The sequence below is a fragment of the Cnephaeus nilssonii genome (assembly GCF_951640355.1).
Source record: "Cnephaeus nilssonii genome assembly, chromosome: 6".
Lineage (NCBI taxonomy): Eukaryota > Metazoa > Chordata > Mammalia > Chiroptera > Vespertilionidae > Cnephaeus > Cnephaeus nilssonii.
In genome coordinates this window covers 99,073,315-99,091,072 of record NC_137077.1, presented here as the reverse complement: position 1 = coordinate 99,091,072, position 17,758 = coordinate 99,073,315, and the positions used below count along the sequence as shown (strand labels likewise).

The 17,758-nt window shown below is 42.6% G+C and overlaps 1 protein-coding gene across 1 annotated transcript in view; it reads right to left on the bottom strand.

The window, feature by feature from the left end:
• Positions 1 to 13,474: 13,474 nt before the first annotated feature.
• Positions 13,475 to 17,758, bottom strand: part of TEX26 (testis expressed 26) — a gene marked incomplete at its 5' end in the record, with an annotated part of 38,683 nt that continues 34,399 nt past the window's right edge. Inside the window, 3 exons of the mRNA XM_079774550.1 lie at positions 13,475 to 13,577; positions 14,443 to 14,604; positions 16,642 to 16,818. Coding sequence (XP_079630676.1) covers positions 13,498 to 13,577; positions 14,443 to 14,604; positions 16,642 to 16,818 — 419 coding nt within the window. The 3' untranslated portion in view covers positions 13,475 to 13,497. The remainder of the gene's footprint in view (positions 13,578 to 14,442; positions 14,605 to 16,641; positions 16,819 to 17,758) is intronic.

The following is a 17,758-nucleotide window of genomic DNA, read 5'->3' as shown; positions in this document are numbered from 1 at the left end:
GCATTCACAATAGTCAAGTAACCTGTATCTGCTGATGGATGAATGGATAAAGAAAATGTGGTATATGTAAAATAGAATATTATTCAGCCTTAGAAAGGAAGGAAATCCTGCCATTTGTAACAACATGAATGAACCTGGAGGGCATTACACTCAGGGAAATAAGTCAGACAGAGAAATAGTATATGGTGTCACATATATGTGGAATATAAAAATAAAAATAAATCAAACTCAGAAACAGAAAGTAGAGTGGTGGTTGCCAGGGGTGGGTGTGGAATAAGGAGGCGTGATAAAAGGGTACAAACTTTCCATTGTAAGGTGAATAAGGTCGGAGGATCTAAGGAATAACATGTGACTGTAGTTGATGACATTGTGCTATATAATTGAAATTTGTAAGAGAGTAGAACTTAAATGGTCTCACACACACAAAAAAAGAAAAACAAAAAAGACTTTCCTGACAGGTCCAACCCCAACTCACACAAACCCTCTTGATCCAGATCTCCTTCCCAACTAGGAACACACAGTCTGATCTCACCCGAGACCTTCTGCGCACAGTGCTCACACCCCAGGTAGTGCAGCAGGTGTGTAAATTGAGGGAGAAGCCTCAGTCACAAGTCCAGGCATGTGCCAGGTGTGGCATGTCACCTGGGTCTCTCTACCAGCTTGCCCTTTTCTGTGTCTGGTCGGGACTGGGACCAGCAAGGGCAGACAGGTTACATTATAGTGTCATCAAACATCGCCTCCTTCCTCACTAATGTTTTCGTGATTCTTCAGACTATCCTAGCTCTCTCACCAGGAACATTTCATAATTCATAGTTTGTGTCCCCACCCCCAATTTATATGTGGAAGCCCTAATCCCCAATGCGATGTTATTGGGAGATGGGACCTTTGGGAGGTGATTGAGTCATGAGGGTGGAACCTTTGTGAATGGGATTAGTGTCCTTATAAGAAGAGACAAGAGAGAAATTATCTCTCTTTCCATAACGTGAGGATACAAGGAAAAGTTGTCGCTGTTAATCAGGAAGGGAGCCCTCAGCAAGAACCCCTCATGCTGGCACCCTGATGCTTGGGCTTCCAGCCTCCAGAACTGTGAGAAATAATGTTTGTTGTTTAAGCCTTCAGTCCATAGCATTTTGTGATGGCAGCCAGAGCTGAGACAGGCTCCTTTCACAGTGAATTTAGGTTTGTATGGACATATTTGAATGGAATCACCATGGGCCCTTCCTGTGCTCCCCCCCCCCACCACCCCTCTTCCCCAGCCATTTTAGTGGAACCTGCCTGTCCTTACCCCAGTTCCAGTGTTTGTATTTGCTCAGACCACCTTCTCCTTCCCTTAACAACTTCCTGTTTCTTCCTCTTGTTTTCCCAGCAAACAACCATCAGCTCCCAATATCTTATCAAGCCCTCTTTGGGTGAAGACCCATTGAGCCCACTTTTCCTGTTTATCAACCAGCCGGATCCTCATCTCTGACCTGAGCACCACCCTTCTTTGCTGTGGCCACCAGCAGCTATGAGTGGAGTTTCTTGTCACCTGCTCTAGTCCACATAGCTCCTTTCCTTGCCTCCCCACTCCGGCCCCCAGCCTGCTTAGACATAAACACAAAAGGAATATCGTAGAAGTCTTGTGCAAATAGGGGTTTTAAAAAGCTGAACAGTGCATACCAAAACTAATCCAAACCATCACTGCAAGGGTACATTAGTGTGGCAGCCAGATCTCAGCCAACACTAGCATCCTCTGCTCCCTTAGAGTCTATCTGCAGAACTTGCTCACCAGGCTGGTTTCAGATCATGAGCTGCATGCCCTGGTTGCCCATGGCAACCCAACTGTGCTGGAGTGTTAGCATTTGCAAATGTGTGTGGGCTTAAAATTATATTATTGATTCTGTCTAGAAGATGATAGCCTGATTTGTTTATAGCTCTGAATAAATTACTCATTATCCTTTACAACCATTGGAGTATGAGTCTCTCTTTCTCCTCTCCCCCGCTCCCCACCCCAATTTTAGAGAGACAGCAAACTATCAGCAGATGGAAATGAAATGTTTCTCCTAACAACCGTACTAGAGAAATGCATATTCAGGGCACCAGCCTGGGAAGTGGTCTGGGCATAACTGAACAGGTAACAAATGAGATGGATCAGAGAATGATGGAACTTACAGTGGGGAGTCCCTTCTAAAGGGACCATCAAGTGTACTTTGAATAACAGTGAGAAGCAGACAGGAACCCTGGACTTGATCAGTTCAAGTTGAGGCTAAGCTTTCTCTTCTGTTTTCTTTGATGGGTAGTGTACACTCAAGCAGATTGAAGTATTGCCCCAATTATCACCCCTCCCTGAATCCATGCTCCTTGCCCTATAACTCCGTAGATCCTCCCATACAAGGCATGATGTGCTAACCTTGATGATGTGCTGCCCTTGACTTTGGGCTTGATATTGTGCTTTGACTAACTAGCCCAAGTGGCAGTGTGCCAGTTCTGAGCCTAGGCTTTAAGAGGCTTCACGTGTTCCACTGGCTCTCCGGTACTTTTATCATTACTGTGAGAAAAACTTCCCTTGGGTAGCTGCTGCCCTTCAGCTGGGACCCAGAATGTGGAGCAGAGTCACTCTCATCAAATCCAGTTGACCAAGAGCAACACCCAGCCTAGATGAGCCCCTTCAGCCAAGCTGCAGAGGCATGGATAAGAGGTGCTCATTGCCCCATGCCCACCAGGGTTTTATAGGTGCGTGGCATGCTGCAGTAACTGACTATTATCCCCCATCTTTCCAACATCACAGCCATCATTGTTGATGATGGAAAACAAAATACAGCATATCCCTCAGCTCTCACCAGGACTAGGGCAATAGTGTCCCAATTAGTCTTCCTGTTTTAATTTCTGCCCCCTACAATACATTCTATGTCAAGTGATTTTTTAAAAACAGAAGTTAGATAATGTCAATCCTCTACTCAAAATGCAGCCATGCTTCTCATCTTATTCAAAGTAAAACCATGGATTCAGAAGTTCCTGTGACCTGTCCTTCTACCTGCCCATCCTCACTTCCTACTCTGTTGCTCTCGCTTCTCTGGGAACATGGCGACTTTGTTCTGGAGCATACAGGCCTTTTGTCCTTGTCTACTCTATGTGGAAGGCTCTTCCTCCTGGTACCCACAAGATTCTCCCCTGCTCCCTCACTTCAGTCACGAATTAGCTCGATACTATCTTCCATCTCCTTGTACACCCTGCCTAAAAGAGTGACGCCTCACACTTCACTATCCTTAGTCCCTGCATTTCCCTTCATACTTCTTAATTCAATATTGGATTAGTATCTATAATTAGTATTTAAAGCCTAAGCGACCATTACGACTGAAAGACCAGATGACCGGAATGACCAGTCAACCAGTTGCTATGACACACACCGACCACCAGGGGGAAATGCCCAATGCAAGAGCTTCCCCCTGATGATCAGTGCGCTCCCACAGCCAACCTCCCCGGCCTCTCCCACCAGCAGGCCTACCTCCTAGGGCCCCTCCCCCTGGCCGGCCAGTCCCTGCCACTGCTCCATGAGGCTCCTCCATCCCACCACTGCTCCAAGAAACTTCCCCCATTGTGACTGCTCTGCAAGGCTCCCCCCACCCCGCCACTGCTGGGCAAGGCTCACCCCACCCCTCAACTGCTCTGTGAAATTTCTCCCACCCAGCAACTGCTCTACAAGTCTCCCCCAACCCCTTGACTGCTCCGCGAAGCTTGCTGCTGCCCCACAAAGCTTGCCACTGGATGCTCCGCGAAACTCCCTCCACCCCGCCACTGCTCTGTGAAACTTGCTGCCGCCCAGTGACTGCTCTGCGAAGCTCCCCCTGCCCTGCCACTGCTCCGCAGAACTTGCTGCCACCCCGTGAAGCAGCCTACCACTGCTGCCACCACTCAACAGTCCCAGTCCCACCTGCCACCACCCCCCCATTGGTGAGCGGCTAGGGGGGCTAGGGGGAGGAGGGGGACTGAGAGGTGCTCCATGCACTTCATGGTGACCAGTCGTTTGTTCGGTCATGATGGCACCTGGCTCTTTATATATTAGGATTAAATACATATTTGTAATGCATGTACATTTTTCTTTGTATTCTTATAGCTGTCATTATAGCATACATTTATTTATTAGTTATCAGTTTTCTACCTTTAGAACAGAAATTTCTCTTCTTTCCTGCTGAATTCCCATAGCCTAGAAATGAGGCTAGTGCCGGTGAACAAAGTCCTTCAACCAGTGAATAAACTGTGGTACATCCATGCTCAGCAATAAAAAGGAACAAATTACTATAGATTACACAACAACAAAAATCATCTAAAATTCATTTTGCTAAATGAGAGAAGCCAGACACATAAGGTTACATATTGTATGATTCCCTTTTTAGGACATTCTAGAAAAATCAAAACAAAAGGATGAAAACTAGGGGTGTTACTTTTCTGTATCATGATTATGCTGTTGGATATAGTACTTCAGGCATTTGTCAAAAGTTATAGCTCTGTACACTGAAAGAGTGAGTTTTATTGTATATAAATTAAACAAAAGCATTTCTGGATTTTCCTAAAATTCTACTTAACTTACAGTCTGATGGGGCAACTGTTGACTAGAGAGCGCTTCAGCAGCCCCTTTTAGATATGCCAGACACTCTCCAGTTCACCATAGGCCTCACCACACCCTATGGTCTCCCACCTGGCCCACTTCCCTCATTTAGGTTTTCTGCCAGGCCCCTTAGGCATTTGAATTTGAGACTCTTGCTTTTGAAAATAGCATAATTATAGTGCCATTACCCCTAGTAAAGATCAGGAGACTACACTGTTCCAGCAACATTGTCTGACCCTTCAGGCTGGGTTAGGCAAGCCACTCAGAAATTCCCTAGCACCCTACGCATGGCTCTATTATATTGCTCTTCAGAGTTGGTTGACATTATTTTCCTGTATTAGAATGCTATTGATTCCAAGTGGCTGAAGCTCAATCCAGTTTTAATCAAATGGAGAAATGAGTTGTTTCATGTGGCAGGGGTGGAGCTGGCCTCAGGGACACACTCCAGTCTCATCAGGATCCTCTCTTTCCTGGGTCCTCTCTCATGCCTCCATTCTCTTGCATTGGTCGTCCCCAGGAAGCTGGAAGAAAGACTATAGGCACCTCTGGATGTGTCTTCTTATCGCCTCATGGCCACAAAGGAAAGAGAGCTCTACCACATCTCCACTGGGGAAATTCTGGGATTGAACCCTGACTGTGGCCAGAGAAGAGATGTGGACAGGGCATAGAGAGGTTTCAGCTGACATGAGCACCATGTGCTTGGAGTTAGCAGGACAGACTGCTGCTGGTTTCCATCCCCAAAGTAAGGCATACTGCTCTGGGATGATAGAAGATCACACTTGCTACCTTGTCTTTATTTTCCATTAGTATCTCCAATCTTTAAGAATAGATCCCATGTCTTTGATTTCTCTATCTAATACAGCACAGTGTCTGATACAACAAGACCTTTAAAAAGTATTTTTAAATGAATGTTGAATCAAGAATAAAGTTTAATTTGTCATAATCCTACACCTTGGATTTTCTAGAACAATCCCAATTTCATAAAATATGATTATTTTTATTAAATAATTTATGAAATTTTAAATTCATAAATAATTTTATGTTTTTAAGGTGTTTTATAAAATCACATTTAGAAATTGTATTCATTACTTGGCACACACTCTATTGGTTTTGGTTCAGAAAGTCTGGCTCTTTTGTTGGTTGTATTTTTTTTACCTACAAATCCCTTTTAACACCTTCTCTAGACAGCTCTGTGCTGTTGGAGGCTGACCCTTGGGGCTGCATCTCCCGTGATACTTTCTGGTGGGCATCCATTGGGCTTGGTTAATGGGAGCCATTGCAGGTCATATTATATCAGAGGGAAGGAGAAAGTGAGAGTGGAGTATTTCTCCCCCCTCTCTCCCTATTTCATGTCTCTCTGGCTGTGCCTACTTCCTTCGTTACTACAGCTCTCAGGGGACAGCAGCTCCTCCACACTGAACTTAGTCACAGTGTCCATTCAGGCTTACAGACAGTGCCAGCTTTCTTCCACTGCTGCTTCTGCAAACCTCACCCTCAGACGTAGACCCTGTATTTAAGCCCCATCATGTGAAACAAGTGGGGTGGGTAAGCGCTGTTTCCCTCTTAGACCTGGATTGAACTACCAGCTTAACCCTAGCAGGTACAATTGCCGATTAGGTCATTTCTCTAGGTCAGTGGGTCTTTCTCTGCTGCACCCTGACATTACCTGGGGAACTTTAGGACAGACTGCGGCTGGTCTCCATCCCCAGAATTTCTCATGTCATCAGGATTTAAAGATCTCTCCAAGCCCTTCTCATGTGTAGCCAAGGCTGAGGAGCATTGCTCTGATTTATGCACCTCCTGTACAGAGAGGTTTTCAGCATACAGTCACAGTCAACATAATGGACTAATTAGGGTGAGGGCGTGTCTGTCAATGCTGAAAGTATGTTACATGGTAAAGTAGGTTTTCCAAATGCATATGTTAAAAAATTGACAAATTAGTTAGCTTACCTGCTTTTACTTATGTAGACACATTTGTGTAATTAAAATTAAGTATGGATGAAAAGTTTAATTTCACAAAGTTTTCTATGTGTATTACTGTAATTTTAAATTTATACTGAATAGATCTAGTAAATGTGTGCATTCTCCAATCACCATGAGTAAACTAAAGTACACAACTAAAGCTGGGACATGTCATCAGCTGGCATTCATTAAAACTGCTGCGGAAAGTCACACTATGCAACAACAGAACCAATTACCACAGGTGCTGTGGTGTGACCACGTGCTAATCATTTGCTGAACAGTGTTTACAAGTGGTGACTCTTGGATTTAAATATGTAGACTATAGTTGTAGATATGTAATAGTTACTTATGTCGGTGATATGACTACAGTGTTTTTTCCAACATATGGCCCATTTGCTAAAATTTGTTAAAAATAAGTGAATAACAAAAAAATAACCTGTTAATTTAATTATAAGCAAATGCTGGTTAAAAGCATTTTAAAATTAACAGGGTCTTAATTTTCACATATGACATACAGACCAGTAATTTTGTCTGTTAAATCTGAAGTCCAAAGCCTATTAAATCAAGGTCTGAAAAATCGAGGGTTTACTGTATAATGAACAGTCAACCACACAGTTGACTCTTAAGCAATGTGGGTTTGGACTTTGTACGTCAACTTATATGTGGATTTTTTCAATTGATCCTCACAGTTCAACCTATTCAAGGGTCAGCTGGTGGTTGAGAATCCACATATGCAGTGAAGTGCCTTAAGTTCTATGCAAATTTTCACCTGTGTGGGCAGTTGGTGACCCTAAACCCCCACATTGTTCAAGGGTCAATTATATATGATCCATTGTGGTGTATTTATTTATTACAAATTATTGTCGTCTTCAGTTAAAAGTAATGTTATTTTTCTACTCATTCATGAAAGCATTTTTAAACAAAATACAACAAGTTTAAAGACTTATTCTCCCACTAGGGGCCCAGTGCACGAATTCGTGCACCTTGAAAGGAACTGTGGGCCGCGAGGCTGCGGTGGGCCCAGGGGCAGGTCTCGGCCCATCCTCTGTGCCCCCGCCTGGCCCCTCCCCCCACCCCCCACCCCCACCTCGCCCAGTCCCCTGTCTAGCAGCAGCCCCATCCCACCAGTGCTGCTCCCACGTGCTGAGGCACTGGCCTCGCTCGCACCCACTGACGGCACAGAGCGATTGGGGCTGGCACCAGCAGTGGGTGCAAGTAGTGGCTGCTGGCCTCAATCGCCCCTCAGGAGCAGGGGGATGTGGAGAAGCCCTGAGGGGTGATTTGGGCCAGCAGCTGCCGCTTGCATCCACTGATGGCATCGAGCAGTCAGGGCCGGCGCCGGGCACCGGTAGAGGGCGCAAGTGGGGCCGGTGCTAGCAGCAGGTACGAGAACTGGGTGGGACTGCAGCACACAGGAGCAAAGAATTTTCAGTAACCGCCAGAGGCTCACCCTGACGACAGCGACTGGCACCCCGCCTTGGTCTGGCGCCCCTGCTCACCTGCTCCACCATCCCCTGCCATGTTCTGCTCTCTGCTGCTGACGCCTGCCATGTTCCGTGCACGCCCGCTGGTGGTCAGCACACATCATAGCGACCGGTTGTTCAGTTGTTCGGTTGTTTAGCCATGCGGTCTATTTGCATATTAGGGTTATATATATATAGATTGAAAGACTTGAAAGACATAGACTCTGATATTAGTTATAATATAAAACCCAGACATAAGTTATTTCTAGGAATACACAGAGACAGTTTCAAAGCAAGATTGGAAATTAAGGCAAAGCAAACATATACTAAGCAAATACAAAGGGAAAAATATAAAGTCAGCATTAATATCAACTAAAATGTAACTCAAGGCCAAAAGCATTAACAAGGTGAAAGAGGAAAAATGTAATGAGAAAAAGTTAATCAATGAACAAGTTGTATATAAGTCATAAACATTAATAGATAAACAATATAGCAAAATCCCAGAAATATAAGCAGATATTGATGAAAAGATTTTTACTGTGGAATATTTTTCAAAACATTCTTTCAAACTTGAAAGTTCAAGTATATCATTAAAGAACAGATATAAGGGGTTTGAAAAATACAACAAACTACACATTTTTTCTTTTCTTATATTTATATAATATACAAATTAACTATGTACTTGGCATAAGAGAAAACTTTGCTAAATTTCCCAAAGCAGGTTTTTTGTACTTTCAAATACAAAATCAATATTAAAAATATTTTTTAATCCTGTAATTATTAGAAAATTAAGAAACCTCTTCCACATAATTCCTGTTTCAAAGAGGAAGTCTAAATTAAAATCACAAATTAAGTACCCAATAGAGAATAGGAAAACACTTTATTTTATTTTGTTAAGCTTCAACCAGGGATATTTTTAGAGAGCACGGGAGGGAAGAGGAGAGACAGAGAACATCCATGTGAGAGACACACTCACATCGACTAGTTGCCTCGCACAGGGGCCCTGCGGAGGATCAAGCCTGCAACCTAGGGCCCTTGACTGGAATGGAACCTCAACCCTTCAGTCTGAGGGCGGGTGCTCTATTGACTGCCAAACTGGCTAAGTCTGAAAACACTTTACATTAAAACCTACCAGATACAGTTAAGAGCTTTGTTGGGGTATGGGGTAGGGATTTATAGCCTTGAAAGAAAACAAAATTACACAAAGTCATGAATATCATATTTGGAACGATTTGGACATTGTTTCTCCTTGATTTTTTATAAAATGGCCCCATGGGCCCTTTCATTGATTTTCAGATTTTCTTCACTTGGACTGTTTTCCTTTTTCATTCCATCCCTTTGTCAGTGTCATAGTAAGAGCGAATAAAGCGATCAAGAATTTTTCTGTCTGAAATTATGAAGAAAAATAGGATGAAAATTTCCATTTAACTATTTAAGTGCTAAATAGAGAAATTCTAGGAGAGAGGCAAATATCTTATAATAGTACTCTATTTTCAAATTTGATGAAACCAAAGTAATCAAAGAATATTATGTGTAATGGCTAAACAGGCACAGTTGTGTGATTACTGATTAAATAGAGCAAATAATATTCAAGGGATTAGCAAGTTTTTATGGAAAGAGCATGGGTTTGGGAATGAAACTGATGTTGGTTTCAGTTCTGCACTGGCAAGTATTAGCAAGTCATTTGACCTCCTTTTTTATTTTCTTATCTTTGAATACAGGTAATAGTAGTTACCTTGCACAGGTGTGGGAATGGTTAGGAATGCTGTGTGTGAGGCACCTAGACAGTGCCTGGTCCATAAAGATATTCAATAAATACTATAGCTTTACCCTTTTATCACTGGGTTCATAGTAGTACATAGTGATGATAAATAACAGAGACCATTATTCCAAAAGTTCCTTTGAAGCCAGGGCTGTTTTTCTTTCCACCAATGTTGGTAGGCTTTACTTTTTTTGACTATGGGAAGGCCCTTCAATTCCCCTGTCTGGAAAACAAAGAATCTTGCCTGGCCTGAATATCTGTGGTTCCCTAATCCTAATTACATATTTTTAAATAGTACAGAGTGGAGCTGTAAAACTTTGCTCAGGCCTAGCAATTGTCACCTGTGCAGCCCAAACCGAAAGAACCAAAAGAAAGGAATAATGCAAGTGATCCATGTTATCACGGTCAATGTTTCAAAGCCAGTGAGGTCTATAGATCAGATGTGTGTTTGTGTGTGCACATGTTCCAGTTTTCTCTCCAATTAGGCTTGCATTTAGTTGTTTTTGTGATCTCACATTTAATTTTGAACCACCACTACCCTATCCAGACCTTTGGACCCCAACATTTTTTTAAATTGAAATCTCACACTTTATGAAAATTTATACTTTATGAAAAGTGTAATGTACTAATATTCCAGTGCAATTCAATGGCTTGACACCTGCATATGTGTAACCCACACCCATATCATAGGGTAGATCATGTCCACTGCCCCCCAAAAAACCATCATGCTCCTTCCCAGTCAATACCTCCAACCCCAAGATAGTTAAGGTTCTAGAATCTCCTTCCTCATAGATAGGTTTGCCTGTTGTAGACGTTAGAATAAATTAAATCATATAAAATATATTATTTGGTGTCTGGCTTCTTTTGCTCAGCACACTGCTTTTGAGGTTCATACCTTCTGTTGAATATATCAATAATACATTCTTTATCAGCTAGTAGTACTTCATTATGCGAGTATATCACAGTTTGTTGATGGAGATTCAGTGTGTATCCAGTTTGGGACTATTAAGAATACAATGGTTCTAAACATGTTTGTACAAGTCTTTTTGTGGGCCTTGATTTTGTTTTTTGTGTTTTTTTTTTTGGGGGGGGGTAAGTATGTAGAAGTGGAATTTCTGGGTCATAGAGTAGGTATATGTTGAACTTTATGAGAAACTTCCAGATCTGTTTCCAGAGTAAATGCACTATTGTACAACTACTAGCAATGTATTGCTCCATGGTGCCAATATTGGCTACTGTCAGTCCTAATTTTCAGCCTAAAATGTCTCTATTTTTTAATCTTATATCAAAGAGTTGATTTTAAGAGAAACAAAAAATAATATCTTTGATACCAAAGATAAGCATATAAGATGAATCAAGTTTGGCATAAATTAATAAAAAGGATGAGATTGTGTCAAATTTAATGTCAATTTAAAACTGTTCAAAAAGGCTGCCAGTTGTAATCCAAATGCTATCCATATTTATTATGCATAGATGCCGATTTAGACCCCAAGATTCTGATTATGCTGTTCCATCTTCTTAGGAATGGCCCTGCTTCTCCTTGTCACCCAATTCATCCTTGTCACACAAAGGAGGCCTCCTCTGAGCAGCCTTCCCTAACCACTGTCAGCCCAATGGGTTGAGAGTACCCCTCACAGACTTCTACTGGACCTACAGAGTATTTGATTGACAAGCCATGATAACTATGCATTGTCTCCCCCTAAGAAGGAGGGTTTATTTTTTATGTATCTTTGTAACAAGTGAGCGTTATAGGTATTCAATTAATGATGCTGATTGAATGAGTAAATAAATGCATTTTTAACAATACTGAATACACCTTAGGAAGAAAAACCCTTTGAATAGCCATATTCATAGAAGTTTTAATTGGAGGAACAGATGGGGGTTGGGGGGAGAATCTTAGCTGGAAAATTCTGAAAAGCAGATTTCAGATAATTTTGTCTTTCAAGGGGGAGTAAGTTATATATTGTCTTTACCAATATGTAACAGAGGCCCAAAGGGTAAGCTGCTCACGATGTTTGAATCACTTGAAGATTAAACCCATTTTGAAAGCAGAATGGCCACTACAGACATCTAGTTCAATTTCCTCAAGTTGTAAAGACAGAAACTCAATACCAAAGAGCTACACACGGAATTAGCAGGAACAAAAAGTTCACCATCAGCTGCCCCTCCTTCCTTCTTCTCAGGCTTTATTTTGTGTCTTCCTGGAGTTTTCTCAGTCCCCCGTCACCCCGCCACCTCCCCAGCCCCTGACTTAGGCCATTATGCTGATCCTTCCCCCTCTCCTCTCTCCTTCAAACTACACCTGAATGGGCTCCTGTGCTAAGAGGTATAATCCCATAAAATAACTTAAGCTGTGGTGATAAATCAGCCTAAAAATACCTGCCCAGTTTGCATTCTCTTGCATACCTGGTCAGCTCTCACACAAATGAGCTCTGCTGAGATATTTGCCAGCTGAAAAGTATTAGTGTCATCCCAGACAGTGGACATGACAAGAGGTTTTTGCTTCAGAATTCAAAGGGAGCCTCCTACTTGCTTGTCAGCCTCTGGCACAGCTGGCATTGATGTGTAGGCCACTCCAGAGCAAAGCTAAGAAAGAAAAACTAGAACCCACTGGAAGCAAATCTTACATGACTCAAGTCAGTGCAAAATGGCAAGGCTGCAGGGCCTGAGCATTGGGGTGCCTGCCCTCTGTGCTGTCCCAAGGGAACCAGGGGAGCAGGCCAGCTAAGAAGAAACCAGTACCTAGACTGGCCCCAAAGCTACCTTGTCATGTCTCAACTGTCCAGGGAGAAAAGCTCAAGTGGGGACAGTGTTTCTGTGAAGGATCAGTTTACCCAAGGACGTGGAGCAGAGGCTGATCCAAGTGGAGCAGAGGCTGCCAGAGCACTCTAAGGAGTTTTTATTCACACTCAGGACACACGGCTGAGGCTCTGATTGCAAATGATACACAGACAAGAGCAGAGGGGACCTGCAGCCGGCATGGTTTCCATGTGGGCAGAGAAGGGACAGCTCCATCTGTGTCCCAAGTTCTGGGCAGATGGGAGCATCTGCTTCTGGAAGACAGAGATACTCTATCTACAGGGTCAAACAGATGGTGGCTTCTATAGGTTAGCGGGACCCTGATAAAATGCAGATGATGGTCTTATACATCTGAACCAAAACTGGCGAAAGGCTCAAAGAGCAGGCTTGGCCCACTGCACACATCTGCTCTGCCTCCTGGGAAGATGTGAGCAGTGGACTCTTTCTTTCAAGGAGCCCCTCGATGTCTTTCTGAGTGTCAGACTGGCCCAGAGGCCTCTGTTAACAGGAATGAAGTTCCCGATGGGAAATACAGACTTTTGCTTCTGCCTTAGAGCGAGGCAGGACATCTGCTGCTGGTACCTTTTTGAGACCCAACACTCAAACTCTTTTAGGGGCCTTTTGGGCATCAGCCCTTAGACTGTGAGGTGGGGGAGGTTCCCCTTGCCCCCAACACACACACACACACACACACACACACACACACACACACACACACACCAAAAAAACAACAACAACCATATAACCAAGCACACACACACAAGCACATTCACACACATCCCCTTTTTAGTCTTGCCTCCAGCAGGGTTTCAGTCTGGTGTGGGGCAGCAGATCCACGGATAAAAGAGTTTCATCAAGGATTTCAGAAGAAGCTCTTCTGATCATGGCTGCTGACAGAAATTGGGGACCCAAGAGAAGGTGGAAGGTTACTGAGCAGCTGGTAGAGGTTCTTCTGAGTTCAAGCCTGACCACAGGGCATGGAACAAGGCAGTGACCACCACATAGCCTAGAACACAGGTAGGGTGAACGAGATGGTCCATTGGGTGCAAGGAGAAATACTAGAACCTCTATTATATTTGCTCTTATTTTCTCCTTCCACATTTTTTTTTCTGATTTATAATATACATAATACATTAGTTTAGTGGTATATGTATACACTTTAAATAAATATACATGTCTGCATTGGTCATGTGCTTAAAGATGAGGAGTCATAGGGCATTAACACTAGCATTGGGTGCTGAGAGGCAGCTGTCAGATGAGTGTCATTTCCTCCCCTCCAATTCCTATTCTCTTGAGTTCACACTTTCCATGTTCGGACTGGCCAGTTGCCCTGAGATGTTTCCAAGTAGATTCCTGTCACTAGGCCCCAACCTGGGACAAGTCCCTGTTACGTGGAGTGGGTCAACAAGGTACTGGGAATGGCACTTGCTCTCTTTGAGGATATGACATGTGAAAATACTCATGTACTCTAAAATGCCTGTCACAGAAAAGTACTACCAAACAGGAAATAAAGATTACACAGAATAAAAGAAATCTATGAGACAGTACACACAACCACTGGAGAAAACCATTAACTATAAGCAAAAGTCACCCTGGAACAACTCAGCCACAGGCAAGTAAGGTCAGAAATGAATGAAAAGCTCTGTTTTCTTTTTAATAAGTGGGAATATAGTTACTGGGGCATCTTTTAAGGAAAATTTATTTTCAATGGGTTGAGGTTTGCACAAAAACTATGGATTTTTTGAGGCAATATTTTTTCCTTGTGACCATTTAACTACAGTGTCTGGAAGTTGGAATAATTTCTATTTGGTGTAAAACAATGATATGTGACCTGTAAATTCATGAACAAGTAACTCAAGACCTCATCTTACCTTTGCAGGAGACACTTTTCAGGTACTCAGTTATTTGAGAGGGAGTAAATGAGTTTAAGATCATTAAGAAATCCAGGTAGGCTTTCCCGTAGTCACTCTGGTAGATGGTCTGCTTCTTTGTGCGGTCCTGATTCTTCATGTGGCTGCATAGTACGGAAGGGACTAGGGAGACACCAGGGAAGGAAAGACAGAGGTTGTCACGAAGCAAGGCACTCCTCCCTTATTGGCTGAGCACACCCCGACAGCCCTGAGTCCAACCTGATGTCTACTTAATGGTACTGGAATGGGAGGCATTGTGTGAGTGACTCGGGCAGGCAGAGTGGCTGGGACTTAGCACTGTTGCTGTGGGAGTGGGAGGAGCTGGAGATGATGACCAGAAGGTTGAGTTTGACCACTAATTTCAGAAAAGAAGTTTTCCCTGGAATCAACTTTTCTGCAGGTCAGCATGTTAGGATGATAGCATTCACCTCCTGCTTTGTTTCCCTTTCATGCCATCTCCTGGGCAGACTGGTACTCACCCATAGAGAGGCCTCCGCCAGGTGCCATGGGAGGAGCAGTTTGGAACAAGGATGGCATCTACAGTCAGCACTCATTGCACATTCAGACTAATGAAGGTGTGAGGTGCAGGCCACTTACATTTGATTCTGAACATTGCTTATTGAATGTAAGTTCTAGTAGTCATGGAGTTACCAAAAATAAATAAATAAATGAAAGCAATTAAGATGATGTGAGAATCTGTCCACAATTTGTCCAATTTTTGTAAACCAGGAGAACACCTTAAGTACTGCTTCAGTTCCAAGTTGCCTCCTTGAAATGAACCATTGGCCAGATGGAGGGACTGGGTAGGTGAGGGGACTGGACACCACATCTGAGAAGTATTTTTAGGGTCTGAAAATGCTTTTAGTGCAAGAGACTTAGAAGCCATGTACTAAGGTTTTCATAGAACAATAGATTTATACTCTGTGGGAAGAAGAAAAATTTGCTAGAAGTTGAGCGAGGAAGATTCTAACTGTTCAGAACTTTCAAACAGTTAAAATATCTAAGAATGAAGGAACTCCTTGGGAATGAGTACTCCTCTGAAGAGTCTGAGCAGGGATGATATCACCCCTTGGCAAGTATGGTTTAGCAATGACTCACATAGGAAGTGAGAATCTAGAACAAGTCACTTCCCGGCTACCTTCTAACCCTAGATGCTGAGCGTCTGTTCTGTGATTTCTGTGTAAAGTACTCCTTGGTCCCAACTTTATGCCAGGAATCAATCACTATCTCAAAATGACACCCAATTCTCAACCAACAGCGTGGAGGTGGCTGGGTCACGGAACTTTTTCTATTAAAAGCAATAGAAATCTCAGTCACATACACACACACCTCTTAAATATGAAGATGCTTGAAGGGTGTGCCTTGTGGATAAACTTTCAGTGAATAATTGACCAAATAATTTGATTCCCACCTAATCTCCTTTCCTATAAATTTATAGAAATTGAATCCTTCCTTTCATATTATAATGGAGGAGGGTGTCCCCCAATCCCAACACCTGTCCCTCCCAGGCTGAGGATGCACTCATCTCTTGGAATAAGCAGTCATTTCTCTTTGAGACTTACTCATTTCCTGAATTTGAGGCGAGGTACTATGGAGGCATAGTTCTAATTCCATGCAGGGATTACTGGCATTCTCTGAGACTCTTATTAAGATTAAGAGGAATCTTTAAGCAAGAGGATAACATCTTTGAAGTTGCTTAATTTTTGTTTGTTTTTCTTTTTTGTTAGCAGAAGCAAAATTTAGTGATAGATGGACTCCCCCTAGCAGGGAGGGGACCCAAAGTGGGTTGCCCTAAAGTTGCTTGAAAACTACAGGTGAACCCTAGTTGGTTTGGCTCAGTGGATAGAGCATCGGCTCACAGACTGAAGGGTCATGGGTTTGATTATGGTCAAGGGTATGTACCTCGGTTGTAGGCTCGATCCCAGGCCGCAGAGTGCATGAGGGAGGCAATCAATCAATGTGTCTCTCTCACATCAATGTTTCTCTCTCTGTGTCTCTCCCCCTCCCTTCCACTCTCTCTCTAAAAATTAATGGAAAAATGTCCTTGGGTGAGTATTAACAACAACAACAACAAAAGTGAAAGCAGATGAGAAGAAAGTAAAAAAATTTTAAAAGCTACATGTGAAAAATAAAATAAATAAAAGCTACAGGTGCACTTACCTAGACCCTGAGAAGCAACTGGTAGGCTTGAGTAGCATCCATATTTGAAAGTAAAATCCTGAAACTCAGGAATTTTAGCTGGAACTTGGTAATTGCGTCGAAATTCAGTGTCTGTGGGATGGGAAAGTAACTTTTTCCATTCCAGAAACATCTGAGAACTTTGCTTAATCTTCTGAGCTGGGGTGGGGTTGGAAACGAAAGGCAATGATTACTCCTAGTTAGTTATTTCTAAATAGCGTCATATTTTCATTCCATTTAGCCTCTGGCAGTAGCTTCCACTTTATCACACTAAACCTCACTCTTTTTATATTTAGTGGTATGGACAATTTCAACCAAGAAATTATGTTCTGCTTTATCAGGCACAGGAAGTATATGCTCAAGTGATTAGAAGCAGTTTCTAATGAATACATGTTTTGTTGTTTAGGAGTGCTCTTTGTTCTCAAAAGGCATTCCTCACTCCAGCAGGCCTGCCTTGTCCTTGGGGCAGGGCTAGGGAGCAGGGAGAGGTGTTTTAGATAGGGCTAGGATTGCCATATAAAACATAGGATGCCAGTTAAATTTGAATTTCAAATAATGTATAATTTTTAGTGTAACATTAGATAAGTACTCAGTATTTATCTACTTTATATCATTCAAATTTAACTGGACATCTTGTATTTTCATTTGCTGCACCTGGCAGCCCTAGATGGAGCATTGCATATCGTCCCCATTACCTGGAAAGAACCACTCAAAGCTTATCCCTTACTGATGGAGGCTTAGGTAACATCATTGTTGTTAGTGGACAATACCACTATTATTTCTTTGAAATAACTCTGCTAACAAATATTTTATAATCATTATCTATAATCATTAAATATTTATTAAGCACTAATTGAATGCTAGGTTCCATAAGAACTCGACCAGATTCTAGAGGAGATGGTCATAACCATCTCACTTAGATGAGTTCACCTTTAATTCTTGCTACAAAATGTTAGTTCAGAAGTACACACCCCCAACTTTATTCAGGAAAAAGATGTTAAAACCATGGATGTCATAAGCATTGTCCAAAGAGTGCCAATTACTATTGAAACTAAAGTCAATTCTTGTTCCCAATTAGTTTTTCTTTCTTATGTCTCCT